We start from the raw sequence: 21069 nt of genomic DNA, 5'->3' as shown, positions 1-21069 counted from the left end.
TCTGTTTGTTGGTCTATTCCTGGCAAGCTCATCACTATAGGTCCTGGCACCTTCCCAGTATGTCCCATACTATAATCCATAAGCTGATCTCATTTAAAAAAAAAAAAAATTAAACAAAAAGACAGGTATTAATGTGTAAATATCTAATTACTTATAAAAATTTTATGGAGAAAAAAATAATCACACTATATAGCTCAGCTATGAGGAGTATATATAATCATAACAACATAAACAATGAACACTGATTAAAGCAAATTCTAAGACAGCTCTATCAGGAAAACAGGAGGATTGGAAATATGTATGTAGACGATGGCCATAAGTGGTGACAGAAGGCTGGGGACTGGGTTTTTCTTAGCTAACTACAGTACTAGTTGACTCTAAGTTGTATTTTTATAATCCCGATAAAATTAAAATTTGAAAGAACGGTGCTATCCATGTTCTCACAAAAGTTTACAGCCTGGTGAAAAAGGAGGCCAAGCAGCTGTGAGAACACTACAGCATCTATACAAAGATTGGGATGAACACGTGTTATATCATCGTTCTACTGTCTTTTTGCAGACACTGACTTGAAGAAGCAGTCAGCTGCCAGGTATCAAGTTTGAAGGAGTATATTGGGAAAATGTTTCTAAGCAACTGACACAGATGAAATGAAAAACAAGGATATCAAAGTCAGAGAAAACTCAGAGAAAATTCATTTAGACATTTGTTAAGGTTTTTGTTTTATTTAAATAGAGGGGATCAATTCTCTTTTCTTTTTAAGGAATATAATTATATGATATAAATAAACTCAAGAGAAGCTCCCAACGGGGGCAAGCTAAGCTTTACTTTGTGTAATATTGGTAAGTTGAATTCACAAAGGCTTTTACAACCAACATTATTAGTACAGCTGAAAAAATTTTCTAGGTCAAATTTCTAGTAGGTATCTAAGGTATAACCTATTTTACATTTTAAGAGGGAACAGTGTCTTTCAATAATGTTTCAAAAAGACTATAAGCCAATAAGTAGTTTGACGATGTTTTTAATGAAAAGTTTTTGTACTAAATGTTACATTACAGTTTTGGCGACTAGGTTTGATTTATCTGTCCTACGTTGATATCAAATTAGCCAAAATAGTTAAAACTCACACTGCTTTCAAAATTTCATTTCCTAAACCCCCATTTTTTCTTTCCTGATTTCATGGTCTGGAGTACTAGAAAAGTACTAATTTTTCCTGCATGAGCTCTTGAATTTAAACATTATGTTTGCATAACATTTAAATGCCAATCAATCTTTACCTGGCTTTATCTGGATCTTTATGGTCTAAGCTTGTTGAAGTTAAGATCTGATTCTTTTTGTTCATACTAGGACAAGAGCAGAATGGAAGTTGAAATCTAAAGTAGCCCACCACTTTAAGCTAGTCATTAGTTTCACCTTGCACTAGCAGACATTAAATAGAGCTGCTAATAGCGGGGGGAAAAAAAACTTCACCTCTTTTCAAGTCTTTGCTTATCTTCTCCATTGGGCAATACCAATTAATGAGAAAATACCCATTATTATGACATTCCTGCAAGAAAAGAATCCATGGGGAAAACATGGAGAATCAATAGTTGACTACAGATGGAAACTGCTTTATTACATTCTGCTTAGATAGAAAATTTTTAAGATTGTTTTTTATAATGTCACGTTTGTGAAAATGAAAACTTGCTAGTCCTAATATCATAACAATACTTTTGAGGGAGGGGTTTGGACTAAGATTCAATTTCTTTTATGAGGGTTCCTATTTGGGATGTTCATTTCACTGAATGTGAAATGGAAACGCAAATAGGGAAGTAAACTGACATTTATTTATTTACTGTTTCCTTTTGGTTTTAAGAGTAGGAAATTTGCCCTCACTTCTGTGACCCAAATTCCCTTTCCTAATTCTAAAGTAAAGCATTCTCGTACCCATGCTGACTGTCCTCAAATATTTGGCTTGAGGCTCTGTGGGCCAACAGGAGGTTAGATTTCAATGAAAAGAGAGGAGATGTAAATTTGAGTTAGTTTCTTTTAGGATTCTGTGCTGGAAAAGCCCCTTAACACATTAGTTTCATTATAGCAACAGAGCCAATTCCTTCTGCACAGAAATCCTTGTTTTGTTCTTCTAGACTGAGCCAAGTTATACTGTGACTCACTCATTGTCACTCTAAATCATTACACCCTTTGCTGAGAAAGAAGCAGTCAACTGCTGAGGCAGCAAGGTAGTTAGTCAACTGGCAAGCAGGCTTGGTGCACTGGTACTTAAACTCTTGGAGAATGTTACTTTCAACTCTAAGTAATTTTATTGTTGATGTCTCACCATAAGTACTAGTATCCCACACTGGTATTTCCAGGAGATTGAGCAATGGGATCCCACCTGTCTTGATTGGAAAGTGGAAGGTTGAAATTTTTTGCTCATCATTTAAAACATATTTTATAGTGTCATTCATACTATTCTATCATTTCAAGTTCTCGATAGAAGGGGATAGCAATCCTCTTTGTTGCATCTTCTGTCAGTCACAGTGCACCTTTCCCTCTTGTATTTTTTTGGTTAAATTGTGAGCTGACTTTCAGTAGAGATTTTCTTCTCAGATGGGAGTCCTGATGGCCTTAAAGTTCAAAACCATTGCATAAAGGCCGTTTTGCATTTGCTCTGCCAGGTACCCTGGGTTTCACCAGTTCTGGTCCAATTTTACATTAATTTACTGGTTTGGAGAATTCTTCACGTACACAGTATAAATTCGGGCCCTGGATTTCTCACAAGAGGTCGCCCAGAACCCAGGTCAAAGAGAACTCTCTCATCACTTGCCCCTGTGGAAATCTTTTTCTAGTTCCCCTTTCATTGAGGGACTTGCCCTTCCAGGCTCTCAGCTTTGTGCAGGGATCAGTTACAATTCCCCATCTCAGGTCAGCCCAAGGTGGTCTCTTCTGTCCTTGTGAGCATTAAAACCCTCAACTTCTTCGGCTTATATCTGTATTTTATCCCTTGAGGGTTGCTACAGCTTCAGCTTACATGCTTACTACTCTGCCTTCATGTTGCTTGAACCCCAGAAGGCTTATATTTCAAAGAGAAATTCAAAGTGGTGAAAACGAAACGACACTCTAAGCTAGGACCTTAAGCATTCTAAAAATTCAATATTTGCAAGATGGAGAGGCTCTTATAAACTTTATATAAAGTTCTGAGCTCCTCTAAGATGCTGCTACACTTACCACACACTTAACATATTTAAATGCAGATAACCCAACTATTTATGGCTGTGTATTCAAAGATGACCTCCACATAGCTCTACTGAAATCTATTCTTGTGACATGCAAATTCCCTATGAAAGTCTTAGAAAAAAAAAAAGTTTATACAACACCTTGAGACGTTTGTTTGTTGAGTAAAAAGAAAATAACTTTGTGTCAAGGCGTGACTTCTGTGTGTATTTTTAATGAAAAAATAAAAGTCTTCTCCACAGATTTATTTCAAACCCTATTCCATGACCAAATCTAATATAAGAAAGAGAGGGGTTGCTTTACAGACAACATTGGCAAGACATAAACCTGTACCCCCTGAGTGAAGTAAAAGTCTAACCTGCAGGTTGTTCAGAGGCTCCATCTTCATGACTGGGCCCAATGTGTTGAGAGGCAGGGAGACATCAATGCTCTGGTTTGGCATCAGTGGTGTATGGATGGCCAGAGGAGTGCTGGGGATGACACCAAAGCTAGGAGAGAGGATGAAGAAATCCCAGAGGTTAATCAGGAGGCAGGATTTAGTCACGTCTTTAGGTTTCAATGGCTTTTTACTCCATTTGAAGGAAACATAAGGAATAGCAGGCACTAAAGTGCCCAATTCTAATTTGCTGTAACACTAGTTACAACATAACCTCTTTTTTCCATTAAGAAGATTTGAGGAAGGAGACAACATTCATAAGCACAGAACTGGTTTGCTAATGCTCTGATTCTGAAAGTTTCTGATGTTTATCATGCCACTAGAGGGACAGGTTTGATAAGCATCTTTTTCTTATACATTATTCCTTTAGATAATCTTTGGGAGAAAGAACACTTAAGAATACCCACCCTGTAAAGTATAATTATATTATTTCACTTGCTTGATAACCTGCCTGATCAGACCAGAGGATGATTTACTGGTAACTCTCATTTTCTTTCTCCTTTATTTACTTACACAGGATACAATCATTGGGAAAGAGCCAGTCTAAGTAAAGCAGAGTTGATTGGCTTAAACATTCCAAACAACACCCCAAAGGATAAGTTGTAGACTCAAATCTGGCCACTTTCTTCGCCTAAGGCAGGCAGTGAGTACCCACCAGTTTGACTTCTCAGAGAAGCCTGCCTAATAATAATACAAGAATAGTAAAGAGATGGGAAAAGCCTGAGTCTGAAGTTACCAAAAAACCCAAAAATATATGAGGGGAGACAGACATGTCTTACGTCTCAGAAACATAAGAATACAATTCTAAAAAGATGGAGCAGAAAGGAAAAGTAGGCCCATAGGTGTAACAAATAAACAACTTAATGATATAAATTTATAATGAATTTATGTTCTAATGAGCCTCAGGAAGGAAGATGGGATTTTAATATTTATAAAATAATTATTGAGTTTATATAGGTAGTATCAATTTCAAGAATCACAGACTAGCAGAAGAAACATTTTCCTTTTTGTAGATAAACTACGCTTTAGAGTCCCAAATGCAATAAAGAAATGATCTTGAGTAGACACATCACTCATTTTGGTATCAACATTTATGGGTCAAAAAACCCTTTTGCCCTTTTGCCCTGGCTCTCATTATTTATCTATGTGGAAAACCATAAGGAATCTTAAAAAAGGCTACTAGAACTAATGAGTAAGTTTAATGAAGTTTCAAGATACAAGTTCAACGTACAAAAATCAGTTGTATTTCTATATACTAGCAACAACCAAAAACTAAAATATGCTTCTTACTATAACATCAAAACTATAAAGCACTTAAATGTGACAAAAGATGTGCAAGATCTGTACACGAAAAACTATAAAACACTGCAGAGGGAAGTAAGGATGACCTAGATAAATGGGGAGATATGCTATGCTAATGGATTAGAAGACTCAATATTGTTTGATGCCAATTCTTCCTCAAACTGATCTGCACATTCACTGCACTCTCAAGCAAAATTCCAGCAGGCAAAAGACCTAGAATTGCCAAAACAATTTTTGAAAAAGAACATACATAGTAGGAGGGTTTAGACTATCTGACTTCAAGACTTACTACGGAAAAAAAGTTTACTTTGACTCTTAGTTTACACATATTATCTCACCAAAAGTACCTCAAAATGAATTCTAAAAGGTAAAGGTAGGAGCTAAATCTATTAACACTTCTATTAAAAACATTAAAAAAAATTGTAACTGTGGATCAGGCAAAGATTTGTTAAACAGAACACAAAAAGCGAAAGACATAAAAAGGAAAAAATTGCAAAGTAAACTTTATTTAAATAAAAAACTTGGGCTTCCCTGGTGGCGCAGTGGTTAAGAATCCTCCTGCCAATGCAGGGGACACAGGTTCAATCCCTGGTCCAGGAAGATCCCACATGCTGTGGAGCAACTAAGCCCGTGAGCCACAACTACTGAGCCTGCGCTCTAGAGCCTGAGAGCCACAACTACTGAAGCCCGCGCTCCGCGACAAGAGAAACCACTGCAATGAGAAGCCCGCACACCTCAACGAAGAGTAGTAGCCTCTGTTCACGGCAACTAGAGAAAGCCGGCACGCAGCCAAAAAAAAAAAACAAAACAGTGTATATGTGTCAATCGCAATCTCCCTTAAAAAAATAAATAAATAAAACAAAAAATAAAAAACTTGTTCTTTGAAAAACACTGTTAAGAAAATAAGGCAAGCCACAGACTGGGAGAAAATATTTGCAAGACATATCTGACAAAGGACTTGTATCCAGAATATATAAAGAACTTTATTACTTGATAATAAGACAATCAATTAAAAAGAAAAAGGAACGATTTGAGCAGATACTTCACCAAAGAAGATATAAGAATGGTCAATAAGATTATGAAAAGAATGCTCAATATCACTAGTCATTAGGGAAATTCAAGTTAAAATGGGATACTACTATACATGTATAAGCATGGCTGGCATTGGTAAGAGTATGGAACAGCTGGAACATTCACACTTATTACCATATGACCCAGCAATACCACTGCTAGGTATTTATCCAGGAAAAATGAAAACATATATCCACACAAAGACCTGTATGTGAATATTCACAGGCGCTTTAGTCATAAAAGATAAAACTGGAAACAACCCCCAGTTCCACCAACTGGTGAAAGTGTAAACAAATCACCGTATAAGCATCGATGGAGTACTACTCAATAAAACAGAACAGACTGCTGAAACATCTCAAAGCGTTATGCTAAGTGAAAGAAACCAAATGCAAAAGACTCCATACTACGTGATTTCATTTACAGAACATTATAGAGAAGGTATGATTATAATGGCAAAGACAGTTTTCTTATTCCATATGGATGAGTTTTCCCAGCAAAATTCCCTAGTGCCTCCAGTGTTGAAGCTGACCACTGAACAGATGTGCAACAGCCTCCACTCACTGTACATCAAACATCTGCCAACACGAGAGTTTTTACCCACTGCTAAATAGAACACTCTCTTGTTGGACACAAAGTACAATGCCGTGTCAGGATAGAGCTGGGGATCTCAGATTTCTTACCTATTCTTGTTAAACTGAATTGCAAAGTCTGTCATGTGCTGCAGAGCTTTGCTGGTGAAGTTCATTTCCATATAGATGTGCCCTTCGCGGTGAGTAAATATTCCCGGAATCTCCAGGCCCCTAGCCTTTACTGCAGGCAGCCAGACCTGAAACACAGTATAAAGCCCAATGAAACCAGACAGGACGCTTCTGAATAAAGATGAAATTAAGATTTCACTTCCTTAGGCAACTAAGGTGATTTTTATACCATAAATACCAAGCCAAATGCAAAAGGCTCCGGATAAAGTCATATTTGCTGAATTTTGAGATCATTCTCAACTATTTAAGAACCAAAAAGAACCCACCAAAAATCAAAAAACAAAAAAACCCCAACCAAACAAAACAAAAACCCAACCCAAAACCAAAGCCAAAAACAAACAAAACAAGAAAAACAAGCCCCAAAATAGTCTATGGGTAGCCATGGCGAAAGGAGAAATTCCAATGAGCATAACATGGGGTTTCTTTGGTTAGTAGCTTTGGTAAAAGGCTTAAAAGGGGAAAAAACTGATCTAATGAAAATCGCATGTTTACAATATTTGAAGACTTTTAAAAATCATTACCAAATTCCTTATCAGTAATGTGTTAAGGGCAAGGACCATGTCTTATGTATATTTTTAACTCTCGTTATAGTCTCTGGGAAATAGTAAGTATTCAGATGTTGTTTAAGTAATCTGAATGCCTATTTTCTCTATATAATTCATTCATGACCCACCTCTGGCCCCAGAATCTGTGATACTCCTGGAGTGTACCAGTTTACACACACACACACAGACACACACACAGACACACACACACACACACACACATATATATAAAACCAACAGGAATTCATGAACTGTCCTGACTAAAGACAGAGTACCCATTAGTCAGTGGGTGGCTAGTTAACATGAGAATATACTCAACCACATTACAGGAAAAAAAGGAAAAAGAAAAGAAGAAAATGACACTATTTAATAGTACAAGATATTATTTTTCATCTACCAGAGGGTCAAAAATTCAAAAAGTCAGTAATACTCTGTGAAGGAGAATATAAGGAATCTGGCACTATTACATTCTGCTTTGGAGAACATAATTTGATGTCACCTTTTTGGAGGGTAAGTTGGTAATGTCTTTTTTTAAAAAAATAATTTATTGTTTTATTTTTGTCTGCGTTGGGTCTTAGTTGCAGCACACAGGATCTTTGTTGCGGCAAGCAGGATCTTTTTGTTGCACGGGCTCTTCGCTGTGGCACGTGGGCTTCTGTCTAGTTGTGGTGTGTTGATCTCTCTCTCGTTGTGGAGCACAGGCTCCAGAGCACATGGGCTCTGTAGTTTGTGGCACATGGGCTCTCTAGTTGAGGTGCACGGGCTCAGTAGTTGTTGCATGCAGGCTCAGTAGCTGTGATGCGTGGGATTAGTTGCCTGGTGGCATATGGGATCTTAGTTTCCAAACCAAGGATCGAACCTACGACCCCTGCAATGGAAGGTGAATTCTTTACCACTGGACCACTGGGGAAGTCCCTGTAATGTCTTTTTTTTTTTTTTTTTTTGCGGTACGTGGGCCTCTCACTGCTGTGGCCTCTCCCGCTGCGGAGCACAGGCTCCGGACGCGCAGGCTCAGAGGCCATGGCTCACGGGCCTAGCGGCTCCACGGCATGTGGGATCCCCCCGGACCGGGGCACGAACCCGTGTCCCCTGCTCCACCAGGGAAGCCCCTGTAATGTCTATTTTTAAATGCTTAAATGATCAAGCACATTCCAAGTTTATCCTATAGATATGCTTACAAAAATATACCATGATACACATAAACAAGAATGTTCATGGTAACATCATAATAACAAAAAAGGGGGCGGGGATAGGACTAGATGAAAAACCTAAATGTCCATCACCAGGAGGAAGATTAAATACGTTGTGGTACACCATCAATAAAGTGGATACAGCCATTCAAAAGACTGTGGTAGAGAAAAAACAAGGTGCAAAACAGTATATCCCACTGACAGTATTTAAAGGATACAAACATACAGGTATATGCATGATCTTTTTTTCTTCTGAGAGGACACAGAAAAAGTTAATAGTGGCTACTTATGGGGAAGTGGGGACAGAGGGAAACTTAATTTTCCACCTGATCTTTCTACATTATTTAAATGTCATTTCTAGGTATTACTGTAATGTTAGTAAACAAGTACGTTACATAATTTCTTAATCAATTAAAAGTCTGTGGGGATAATATCCAATGCAGTAACCTTACAACAAAGCTACTAAGTTGTGCCAAAACACTATAGCTCAGTTTTGAATCATATTTCTGGTTACTCTATGTAATGGGTGTGTACACAAAGACAAGACTCCTGCGAAGGACAACTGGTTTACTATCTTCAGCAGGGATCCCCCACACCGAGCTGGTTGAGCAGGCAGAGAATTCAGAAAGCAACCAGGCGTGCTGCCCCTCAGAAAGGCAAAATTAAAAGAAACCTAGCTTAGCCTGGAAGGCACTATTCCCAAGGGCCGAAATATGCCTCATTTCCCCTTCCCCTTTTGAATTTCAATCTGAGCATGACATCAAGTGAGGCTGAGACCAGAGGGACACCAATGACACTAACCTAAATCAAAACTCTAAAAAGGTGTAGTAAAATGCATGAAAACCAAATCTGAGCAATGGCACTCTAGAATCCATATGCAGTACCAATGGAAAAAGGAGAGTGGAAAGAATGCAAAGTAAAATGTTACTTCTCTATTATGTCTTTTTCCTCCTGCTGTTGCTCTGTATATCACATCTACACTAGAGTGACTTCAGTGTTGACAAGCTAGGCAATATTTCTAAACTAGAGAATACTAAATGCTTAGTATTTCCAATTTTAAGTCTAATTATACAAATGGTTAATAAGGATGCTATGGTGCTTCTTATTGCTAGGTTTAAGGCCGCCTTTCATCCTCCTTGTAAATCCTCTAGAAAAAGAGCCCCAACCTTGGATTTATTATCAGTGAGAGTAACACAAATGTCAGATGCTAAATAATTCAGGTCGTGTCCACTAAGAAAGTGTTGTTTTACTTACAGCCTTAGGAGCCACATATCCACCAGGTGCCATGCCTATCCCCGTGGAGAGTTCAAATAGGTCATTCAGACCACTGCTGACCACAGCAGGAGTAGGTGAAGGAGCAAAGGTTGCAGGCACTGATGATGGGATGAAGGACTGTCCCACCTGCAGGGAATAAAAGGGAAGGGGAGCAGGGAGATCAGGAAGAACTCATTAATAGTCCTTAAAATGTTGCTATATATTTTAATAGTACTGATAAATCAATAAGAACACACCATAATTACAATATTCTTAGGCGTTTAATTCGTATATTCTTTGTCCTTCAAATCATCATGGTTATTTTTTCATCATTGAAAAGATACACACACTCTGTAGAAGTTCTATCAAGAGAGTCATCAGTAGGATCAGGAACACAGTGATCCAAAGTTTTTTCTGTTTGTTTCCAATTTTAGCTTCCACGATTCTGTGCAAGAGGCCTACAGGTACCCTAATGAAGGGGGAATCTGTTTCTATAGAAAGAAGGAGAAGCATCCAACTTAGACAGCAGTTCCATTTCCACTTGGGCCCAGGCAAGTCTTATTTCCCCATTTAGGCATAAATATCTAGGAGGAAACTCTCCTGGGGGAGATGGATACTCACACTCCCCTAACTCACGTACGAGGAGAGTCTCACTCTGAGTCCAGCTGACGCTCAAGCTCTTTCTAGACGACAGAGAAGAGTATTCTCTCGTCAAGATGGGAGGTTCCATTTCCTTTAGCCCTTTAATGTCAGGAAGACAAAGAACTCTGTAGACACCAGAGCGCCAATCCCTAGAGACCCCTACACCACATGTGGTGTATGATCCCAAAGATTCCAAGTAACCCTACGCTACTTTCTACTCTTCATACACTGCTACAGAGGTTCTGGTGTACAGGGCTAGATAGCAGCAGTGGCTGGTCTGAGAACGTGTGCATAGGAAAGGCATCAAACAGGGGGCAGTGCATCCCGTGGTGAAAAAAACCGATGGCACTGACTGCCAGACTTCTTCCAATGCCCCCGCCAAGGTCACTGCCAAGCTGAAAGAGAGAAAGGAGAGAGAGGAGAGAAAGGTAGAGTTCATTTAGCTAAATACTAGATGCCCACACAGAATCTGTAAATTGCTCTACCAAGTTGCGGGGAATACATGCTATTCAACTTGACTCCCAAAGCCTAAAGAAATTTTAGATTGCAAAGAAATATAACCTAGGAGAACTGAGTAGGGGAAGTGATGGTGTGTGGGAGTTTTGAGAAAACGTGGAAAGAAGATGGAGCTGGGACATCTCAGGAATGTTTCAGACCCAATCTTTCCACTGGGGTACACAGACACAAACCCAAACAGGATCTAAAGAGTTTACATATTCCAAGAAGCTACATCTCTAAGTCGTAATGCTCTGAATATGTTTTATTTTTTCTTTAAAAGGAAATTTAAGGGGGGGGGGAGAAAAAGAAAAACTAAAATATGTTTTCAACTACAAAACTTGCCGCCACACTGAGAAAGTGGGAACCAAACCAGTACTGAACTGCAATTTCAAGCTTCAAAAATTATAGCCTGAACAAGAGTGATTTTTAGAGTTTAGAACTCTCCTAAGAAAGCAAACGGCTGGGTTAGGAAGATATCCTATCTGGGTAGGAAATGCGAAGGCATGCAATTCTTCAAATCTCTCCCACAGTCAATACAGCTAAGGAGAAATGCTGTGATTTATCTGGAGTAGATCATTTAAAAGGATGCTAACTATTGGAGAATTAGACTAATGCAATTAGCTATGTGACAGGAAAATAATTCCACATGGTCTTACTTCTGCCTCTTTTTCCTGTCAGGGCTCTGATATAATTCACCCTGAATTCCAAGACAAAAGCATTAAAGAAGAACTGAAGCTGAAAATAGCTAGCATGAAAAAACATAAAACACACATACCCACAACTAATGGTGCTGTTCAGAAAGCAAACAATACGCTTTTGTGCTACGATTCTATACTGCTACTTCCCTAGTTCTCACTGTGCATCTAACATTCCCCTCTGAATCACCAAATGCCTTGTCTGCTTTACAAAACACTGTTTCCTTTATTGTCTGTCACTTAGTGGTAGAAACTTGGAGAGCTCTAGGCTGTGGTTGTGTTAAAAACAACAACAACTGTATTTGTCTTCAGGATTTGAGAGAGGTGATTTATTACCTTCTCAATGGACAGATATGTAAAACTGGGTTGCCAAAATCTCAAAAATAATATACATACTGAAAAATAATGGGACTTATTTCCACCACGACAGAACAAAAAACCCCAGGCGTTTCATAACTGGCATGAATAAGCATGTTTTGCACTAAGCTACAGAACACTCCAAACCTCAAAGAACCAACATTTGCAAAGTCTGGTTCCTGAAGACTATTTACTGGTTGGACGTGGGGCAAGAAATCACAGGCATACAGATAAAAATGTCATCACAACCAAGAATTCGAGTAACTGGAAAAGAATGACAGCAAATAGAAAAGATATTACACACCTACCTTCTCCCTGTTTCTAGAATAACACACATCCACAGCATGACATCTGAAAAGCATGAGATTCCTTTTATTCAAACACACACTCACATTTGCTGGACATAAGGTACTATGGGGACTATAAAGATGCCGGGCAATGAGGGGAAAACAATAGATGAACAAGATCCAGGCTTTGCAAACTGGCAAAAAAACAAAACACGAATGCAAAAACCATACAGAATATACTAAAGCAAAAAAAGAAAGTTCTGAATAGAAGAGCCTCCTTTTGGCTGAAGGATAATGAAAAGAAGCTTCAAAGACATGGTAGTGTGAAATTATAGAATGCAAAAACGGGGGAGGTTATTTCTCAAATAGCCTGAACAAAGGTTAAGAAGTAGGAATAAAAGCATGATCAAGAAGGATGAGCAGGGACTTCCCTGGTGGTCCAGTGGCTAAGACTCCATGCTGCCAATGCAGGGGATCGAGGTTCGATCCCTGGTCAGGGACTAGATCCCGCATGCTGCAACTAAGAGTTTGCATGCCACAACTAAAGATCTCGCACACCACAACTAAAAGATTCCCTCATGCCGCAACGAAGATCCCACATGCCACAACGAAGATCCCGCATGCGGCAATGAAGATCCTGTGTAGCCAAATAAATAAATAAATAAATACTTTTTTTTAAAAAAAAGGAAGAAGAAGGAGTAGTCTAATTAGACTGGAGCACAGGGTAGATATGTGTTAAAAAAAAAAAAAGTCAAAGAAAATAAGTTTGCAAAGGCAAACTGATTATGGTTAAGTCTTTAGTTTTCAATTCCTCCATCACAGAAACCTGGAGGTTTCTTAGAGTAAGAGTCAATCTTTCTAAGATTACTAATAACTACTTCAATTGTGTTCTATTAACTATGGTTTTCAACCTTAGATACACAATGGAATAAACCACCTGCGTGTGTATAACTGTGGGGAGGAGGGGGATTTTTAGAAGTACTGATGCCCGAGTCTCAATCCCAGCCACAGTGATTTAATTGTTCTGAGTTGTAGCCTGGACATCAGAATTTTAAAAAGCTGCCCTAGTGATTCTAATGTACAGACAAGGTTGAAAACCACTGCCTTACAGAATTAACTATGATTTGGAATCAGACAAGGATATATGTTCAGGAATTACTTTGGCACTAACTCCTGAACTGAAAAGGAGCTAGAACTTAAGAAGAAAGAAAACCCCATTTATTTATTTTTTATACATTAATTAATTAATTTTTGGCTGTGTTGGGTCTTCGTTGTGGTGCGCGGGCTTCTCATTGTGCTGGCTTCTCTTGTGGAGCACGGGCTCTAGGCACACGGGCTCTAGGCACACGGGCTTCAGTAGTTGTGGCTCACCGGCTCTAGAGAACAGGCTCAGTAGTTGTGGCGCACGGGCTTAGTTGCTCTGCGGTATGTGGGGTCTTCCCAGGCCAGGGCTCGAACCTGTGTCCCCTGCATTGGCAGGAGGATTCTTAACCACTGTGCCACCAAGGAAGTCCAAGAAAAACCCTTTGTAAGGAAGGGAATGATGCAGAATGTCTCACTTGTCCTGATGCTGGTTTTGATTTAGCTTTATGACTTTCTGATGGGCTTACACATCCTCCCCCCAGCAACTCTCCTCCCTTCTGGCCTATCTCACAACTGAAGCTTGAAAGAGATGGAATTCTTTATGGACCTTGTTGGCACTCGATGGCAAGAAAGAAAAACATACTGGAAGAGAAATGGCAGTATTATCAAATATGCTACCTTAAATAAAAGGCATTGAGAAAAGGCACTCACTAGTGGTGTTATTTCCAAAGGAAATAAAGCCCATTTATAGCACTTATTTTCTTAGATTTCATTCTTATTATACTTGAGTATTATATGAATATTATCTTAGCTGGACAGGATCTAAATGTCCTCCCCCCCTCCTCCCCACCATGCTGCTTGTCAATTTTATTCAAAAACATGTAAGAGAAACTGAAAAGTAATTCTGATACTCCTTTGTTTACATTCAGCTTATCAAATACAACTCAGCTGCAACCCACAATCAAGAACTCTTGATCTTACAGAGACAGAATCCAAAGGGTGTTAGAGACATGTAGCCAGAAATATAAAGGTTCACATAACTGTGCTATGTCCAGAGAGCAAAAGGAAAGGACAATTTCAATATGTTTTCTAACTAGCAAAAACTATAGCTTACTCAGACTTTATTCAGCATCTTTCCTTTTGACTGAAAAGTTTCTAAGGGAGGTTATCATCTTCCTCTCTGAAAATATGACACAGGTGACAGCACAGTGTTGGGCAAGAGTAACTAACAGGGAGATGTCAGCAAGGATGGGAGCCAATTCCCCAGTGAGGGCCTCTCCTATCTACAGTGACAAGCAGGATGATGCAGATATTAATCGAGGGGTGGGGGAGGCGAGAAAGCTGAACAAAACACAGCAATGTCGTTGTCATGTTGGCCTGAACTAGCCACTAACCATTTCAGTTCAGTTGCTGATATCATCTGGAGTCAGACAAGATTCATCTGTTTGGTAATACGTACTAATCAGGTAGGGTACAAAATCAGTCAAACTGGACTTGTAAAATTTCAGTGATATCTATTATCCAGTAAGCTGGGAGAGGTGAGTGAAAAGTGCCAGAGGCATAAGGCATGGCTTTAATCTCAATCTTAGGTGTCTAAATACTGTGTACATTTTAAGTGTCTTTTGGAGCTGTCCATTTCCCGTTAATCCCAGGACTGCCTTAATGAGGCCGCTATTTTCTCCATGAAGGAAATAATGTCAAACTATAGACCAACTAAATCAGGATATAGGAAGATGAAGGAGAGGTGCCAATTTCAGGAAAAGAACACTTCAAATGCTGAAAACTGAGCAGAATTTTCCTACAGGTCCATAGCTGATACCCAAGTCTAAAATTTCTGCTAGTGGTAAAGCTTCCCCAGCCCCCAATCTAAATCACATTAAATGGCACTAAGAATAACATTAACATTTCGCTACTGCCACAGAGTAGGTGCTTTATCATGCCTGAAGTAGTGCTGAAATAGGTTCAGTTCATGTTGAACCAGGGAGATGTGTCGCTGCACTGTTCATTCAGTAATTGGATGGAAAGTAGTGATTTCATGGTGACTTATTTTATGGGCTAAAGGGATTTCAGCACGGTTGCATGAGCTTTGCTGCAGAACCAGGCTGAGTCAAAAGTTTGAGAGCTGAGTCTGCATACCAAAAGGAAATACCTTCATCCAATGGCAACATGCTACAAAAGCAGAAGTACAGAGAAAGAACCCAAGACTGAGGTTCTGTAAGGGACCAAGTCTGCCTGACTCCAAGAAAAGGAAAAGTCTTGACATGGCCACCAAGCAGACCGAAAACAAAACAAGAACAGCAACAAAAAAAACCCCACATGGGATTTCCCTGGTGGCACAGTGGTTAAGAATCCGCCTGCCAACGCAGGGGACATGGGTTCAATCCCTGGTCCGGGAACATCCCACATGCCACGGAGCAACTAAGCGCGTGTGCCACAACTACTGAGCCTGCGCTCTACAGCCCGCGAGCTACAACTACTGAGCCCAAGTGCCACAACTACTGAAGCCCGCAAGCCTGGAGCCCGTGCTCCGCAACAAGAGAAGCCACCACAGTGAGAAGCCCGCGTACCACAACGAAGAGTAGCCCCCACTCACCACAACTACAGAAAGTCCCTGCGCAGCAACAAAGACCCAATGCAGCCAAAAAGAAATGAACAAGTAAAAATAAAATTAAATGCAAAACCCCAAACCCCCCACAAATGTTCACAATCACTGCTCTGGGTTAGCCCCTTTGAGGTCCATCTGACCAGTCTAAAATATACCTGTCTGCTTCTGAAACTGGAGCTGAGTATCTGAAGACATTCTCTTAATTAGAGGGATAGATCTTAAGCTCACACACTTCTTTGCTCCTGTCTAGAATTATCACCTCCTTTATTTGACACTTTCCAGAACTGATTTAATTGAAAGGAGTCTAAGGAATGCTTTAGGTCATATAGCTCTGCTGGTTAGGAGTCAAAACAGAATGATGTAAAAATAGTACACAATGATTCCGATCACAAACAAAACTTATACCAAAATCCTACTGGTGTCAGAAACATCAGTCTGTGTTTTTCCTATTAGCTTTTAGATTTTAGAAGGCACACACTGTCTTGTCTTCTAGGTAAAAGTATGGTTTTCCAGCTCTTGGGCTACAAATTTTAATTTAATCTTCAAAAAGCTATTTAGAAAAGCACCATAAAATATAACTAATCAAATTGGTGAAAAGAATCTGTAACCATGCAAAAGCTATTAGACAAACTCATGGTGAGAATAGACTTGATGTGGAATAGCGTAAATGAGTTGAGATCATACAAAATCATCAGAAGACCCCTTAACTTGAAGGAAAAAACGTCTTACATCAACGGAAAAATAGGGAGATATAATAGATTACTTTCTGAGATGGGACAGGGAATAGAATGTGACAGAAAGTCCTTAGAATGGCCACTGTTGGTCTCTTAGGTCAGATATAACTCAATGTTCAGTGCAGTAAAAATTCACAGGAGAAGCTCTGCATTCTGTCTCATTTTCCTTTGCAGTAATTACTACCTATGTACTTGTTTGTCATTCGTCTCCCCTCACTAGAATGTATGTTTGTAAGGACTCGCCACAACTATATTCCCAGTACATAGAATAGAGCCTGACAAGGAATAAGCACTCAAATATTTACTGAGTGAATGAATTTCCATATAAGCACCACTATGGCAGTATTATTTCTTGGGGAGACAATTTGGAAATGAATCATTTTATTGGCGAAAATTATCACAAAATGGACAGAAGGCTGACAAAACTGTTTCCCCAACTGACTTAAGAGCACCATATCTGCATCAACACTGCCAACACATATGAATACAACCAATTAGGGGAAAAAATGACCCCACCCCCTCCGTTCCCACCCCAAGGCCAAAGCTCTTTCTAGAAAGGAAATGTATTGTCTGAGTGGTTTTGATTGCCAGTTTTCAGCACAAGAATGTCCTGTGCATCATTTATTTGCCTTGAAAGTATTTGCTTTATATCACAATTCACCACCAAATAGATGGGAACACAGGATTTTGTGGCTCTACCTGAAAGCAATCTTATTCCTTTTGCTGCGAGATAGATGTATAAACGTATCCAATCCCTTGCCTCATTAATGAATAAACTTCTAAAGTCTTTCTCAAACTTTCAAGTGCCTCCTAATGATAAGCTAGCCCAAACTCACACACAGGGCATCTGGGAGGTATAGCATGGAGAGGCCTAGGGCAAACAAGCCTTGTGTTTTATCTTAAACATTCATGCAATTTTACATTCTAAGCTGTAATACAGTGTGTTTACATTCCTTACCATCAAGTAAGACTGACACTGCAAGATGATGAACCAGGTTTATCCTGCAGCTTCAAATGCACCCTGTACTCTGCTGTGTACTCCAGAGACTGTGTACCCTAGTCTGAGAAGGACCAAAGTTAAGTGAGACTGAATTCTATTCTGGAAAATGACAATAACAAAAAAACTGGAGGAATCACAGGACAGTGGAAAAGTGCGTATAAACTTTAAAGTTTTGAAGAAGTCTGGGTTCAAAATCCTGACTCTGAGTCTTACTTGCTATGCAACCTTCAGTTTTTTTGTAAAATGGGACCCAATACCAATTACCTTGCAGACTTATTTTGAGGATTAGGAATTATAAAAGTTCTAGCACAGAGACTGGCACAGAAATAGGCACTCAGTATTTGGTAATTATTCCCAACACTGCCTGAGGCCAGCCTTCACTAAATCTATGCATTGATAAAAAAGACAGTGGTTACAAAAGCCACTGAAGAATTTATCAGGCAAAATTAGGCTACAATTTACAAAACTGTCTTCACAAGACTACCAACTCTAAAACTTAAGCTCTTAAATCACAGCAACTCTTTTCCAGAGGAAGAGATATGAAGATGCAAAACTAGTATGTACAATGGATTTCCCACGGGCTAAAAAAACCCTCAAAATCATTACTACAATAGTTCATGAGCTGAAATATCTGGAAGGTAAAAACCTGTAAGAAACAGGGTAGGAGGTTCTGAAAAACATACACTGGAGTCAGGAAAAGGCAGTTTCTCCTCTCTTCTACTCCATCCTAGCTGGGCACACTGAAGCACATATCTCTGGCAGGAAAACCTTCGTCAGCACACAGAAAGGGCACTCTGGATAATGCTTCCTTTCTATTCTTGATGCACAATAGCACCATTTTTCTAAATAGAATAATGCACAGCACCTTGGATAAACAGAAGGCCGTAATTTAGCCAAGGCCTGACAGTCTGCTGACAGTCTGAAAGTAATGGCAACAAATAACTGAGATTCAATTATTACTCTAGCGATCCTCAGCGGTGTCAAACTAATTAGCAGATGGTGTATCTTTATAACATGTATGCAAGATTTACATACTTGTGCGCCGGGTCACCTCTCACACTACACCAAACCAGAAGGATCTGCACCACAGTCAGAAATGTCACACTACACAAGATGAGCAGTTTCTTAGATTTGGTAGCAGGGGCATAAAAAGACACCTATACTGCTTCTAAAACAAAGAAACAAAAACCCCAATAACATTTAAATGGTATACTATCTTGCTCTATACACAGATCAGAGTTTCATTACCTGAATGCATTCCACATCAAGGTGACAGTTAAGTTTACACTAACAGAAGGAGGAAACTATCTACATTTAGGCAAAAGAGAATACACTAAAGGGCAAGCAAAAACTAAGGAGGAAAGTGAAGAGTATGTAGGAAATCCATTTTGATTTGAGTTTTGTGATGAAGCATCATTTTTAAAAATCTGAAGCTCTGCCTACATCAATGATTTTCAAAGGTACCTGTCTCCAAAAACAAACAAAAAACCAAACAACGAAAAACACCATCTAAGAGTCACCTGGGAATGGTATGCACGTGTGGGTGTGGGTGTGTTTTTTACATCATAGCAATATACCTACTTCACTCTCTTTGGTTTAAGAATCACAGCTGTTATATATGAGTCACGATTATTGATGGAAGAAGGCTGGAGCCTTCAGGTAGCTTGTGACAAATAATAATAATGAATAAATAAATTGATAAGTATTTCCTGAATGACAGTTCTAGAAAAGTCACAATTCACTAAATCTCAAAACTTCACAAGTGCAATGATGAAAGAGGGCAAACAAGATCTAATGGGAGGGTCACGAGGATGTGAAAATGGAAGAGTAATATTATCCTCTAGTGAATATCAAGTTTTAAAACAGAGGAACAGAAAATGGGTAGATAATCCAAAATACAAGACAATTTTCAGTCTCCAATCATGGAACATGAGCAAGGGTGAGAAGAACCCTGGGAATGAGCAACTAAATCTAAATCGGTCAAATTCAACTCTTGGTCAATTTCTGGTAGGCTGGATCACCTAACAGCAAATCACAACAGGAAAATGTCCTGGGGTCAGGGGGTGAGGGTGTGGAGGGGTAGGAGGCAGAACAAAGGTAAAGTCAGAGAGATCTGTTTTGTAGGAGGTGCCAGAGGCTCACCAAAATGTAATTCTTCTGTGGAAATCACTGCCTTGGTTTAAAGATCAATTTTGTAACATCTCTACCTAACTTCATCTGGAGTTCATTTGGCTCAATATTCTCAGTCTTGGCTGCAAAATTAAAATAACTTCGATTTTTAAAAAAAAATACCAATGTCTAAGGTCCTGTCTCCCAGAAATTCCGTTTAGTTGCTCTAGGGTTGGGTCCAAACGCTGACAATATATATTTTTAAATACCAATTATGCAGCTAGAGTGAGAACCACAAAGCTTGAAATAAAAGGTTAGTAGCTGCCACGCTTCATTAGCAGCACACCACTGACCTCTACGGGTAAGGTTCTGTTAGAAACCAGCGATAAAAGCAGCAAAAACGCTGCTGAGAGCTGTTCTGAGATGAACACCCACGTAACCTGAGTGCTGCTTGCCAGACAATCACATAACTCTAATCCAGGCCATATTTTAAATGGGGACCTGGGTCAAATTCTACCACACCCAGCAACATTCTTCTTCCTAGAGAGTGAAAGACAGACCTTTAACAAAATAATTTCAAGAGTTTCTTGCCCTCTCTCAATCTGAGGCAGAGTAGGAGCCCTCTTTCCAGGAGTGTGTTTACTACTGAAGCCAAGAGAACAAGGCATCTGGGTTTACCAACAGCTATTCAAACACTAAAGTGAAGTGGTTCACAGTGATCACAGATACTCTATGTCTTTACTATGCAAAATGTGGTCCACAGACCTGGGTGTTTGTTAGAAATGCAGACTCCTAGGTCTCACCCCAGAGCAACAAGAATCTGTCTTGTTCAAGATCTCCAGTTGATTTATGTACACATTACCTTGAGAAGCACTGCTGTAAGGCAACAATTCATTCAAGAAACAGCACTATCTGTATAGACTAAGTAAAAACTTTGAGAACTATTTTCGTCTTTAAATTAGATAATTTACGTAAGAACAATAAAAGCATTTTAAAACTGGCATAGACTACTGCTGCCACAGAAACTCGTCTTTCACACAGCCAGATTTAGGCCTCTTCCTTGTGATGTTCTCTTAAAAGGAATCTTGGTTCTTTGAGTGATATATATTTAACTACATACAGATCCAAAGCAAAAAGAAGGGCTTTTACTCCTCATTTTGATTTCTGGGACATATTTATATCACAGAATAAGCTGAAGAAACCTGCATGTAAACACTTTCTGGGGCTATAACACCAATTATACCATTTTAAATCCCAAAGTCAGAATAAGCTAAAATTTAGAGTTACACAGAA

At 39.2% G+C, this 21069-nt stretch overlaps 1 protein-coding gene across 11 annotated transcripts in view; it reads right to left on the bottom strand.

The window, feature by feature from the left end:
• Positions 1–194: 194 nt before the first annotated feature.
• Positions 195–21069, bottom strand: part of LOC149744915 (AP-2 complex subunit beta-like) — a 55093-nt gene continuing 34218 nt past the window's right edge. For 7 of the 11 annotated variants that reach the window (XM_089900837.1, XM_089900833.1, XM_089900838.1 and 4 more), the window contains 3 exons: positions 9767–9913; positions 6700–6845; positions 195–3698 (listed from right to left, as the gene is read on the bottom strand). In XM_089900837.1, coding sequence (XP_089756963.1) covers positions 3467–3698; positions 6700–6845; positions 9767–9913 — 525 coding nt within the window. In that variant the 3' untranslated portion in view covers positions 195–3466. Of the gene's footprint in view, positions 3699–6699; positions 6846–9766; positions 9914–10023; positions 10804–21069 lie in introns of those variants that run through there. The other 4 variants (XR_016388944.1, XR_016388946.1, XM_089900841.1 and 1 more) reach the window with 3 other exon arrangements.

This window comes from Delphinapterus leucas, chromosome 19 (genome assembly GCF_059928025.1).
Source record: "Delphinapterus leucas isolate spDelLeu-1000000601 "Yukka" chromosome 19, BTC_Dleu_Yukka2, whole genome shotgun sequence".
In the NCBI taxonomy this organism is placed as follows: Eukaryota; Metazoa; Chordata; class Mammalia; order Artiodactyla; family Monodontidae; genus Delphinapterus; species Delphinapterus leucas.
The sequence above is the reverse complement of the archived record's forward strand: the minus strand, read 5'-3'. Positions and strand labels throughout refer to the sequence as shown.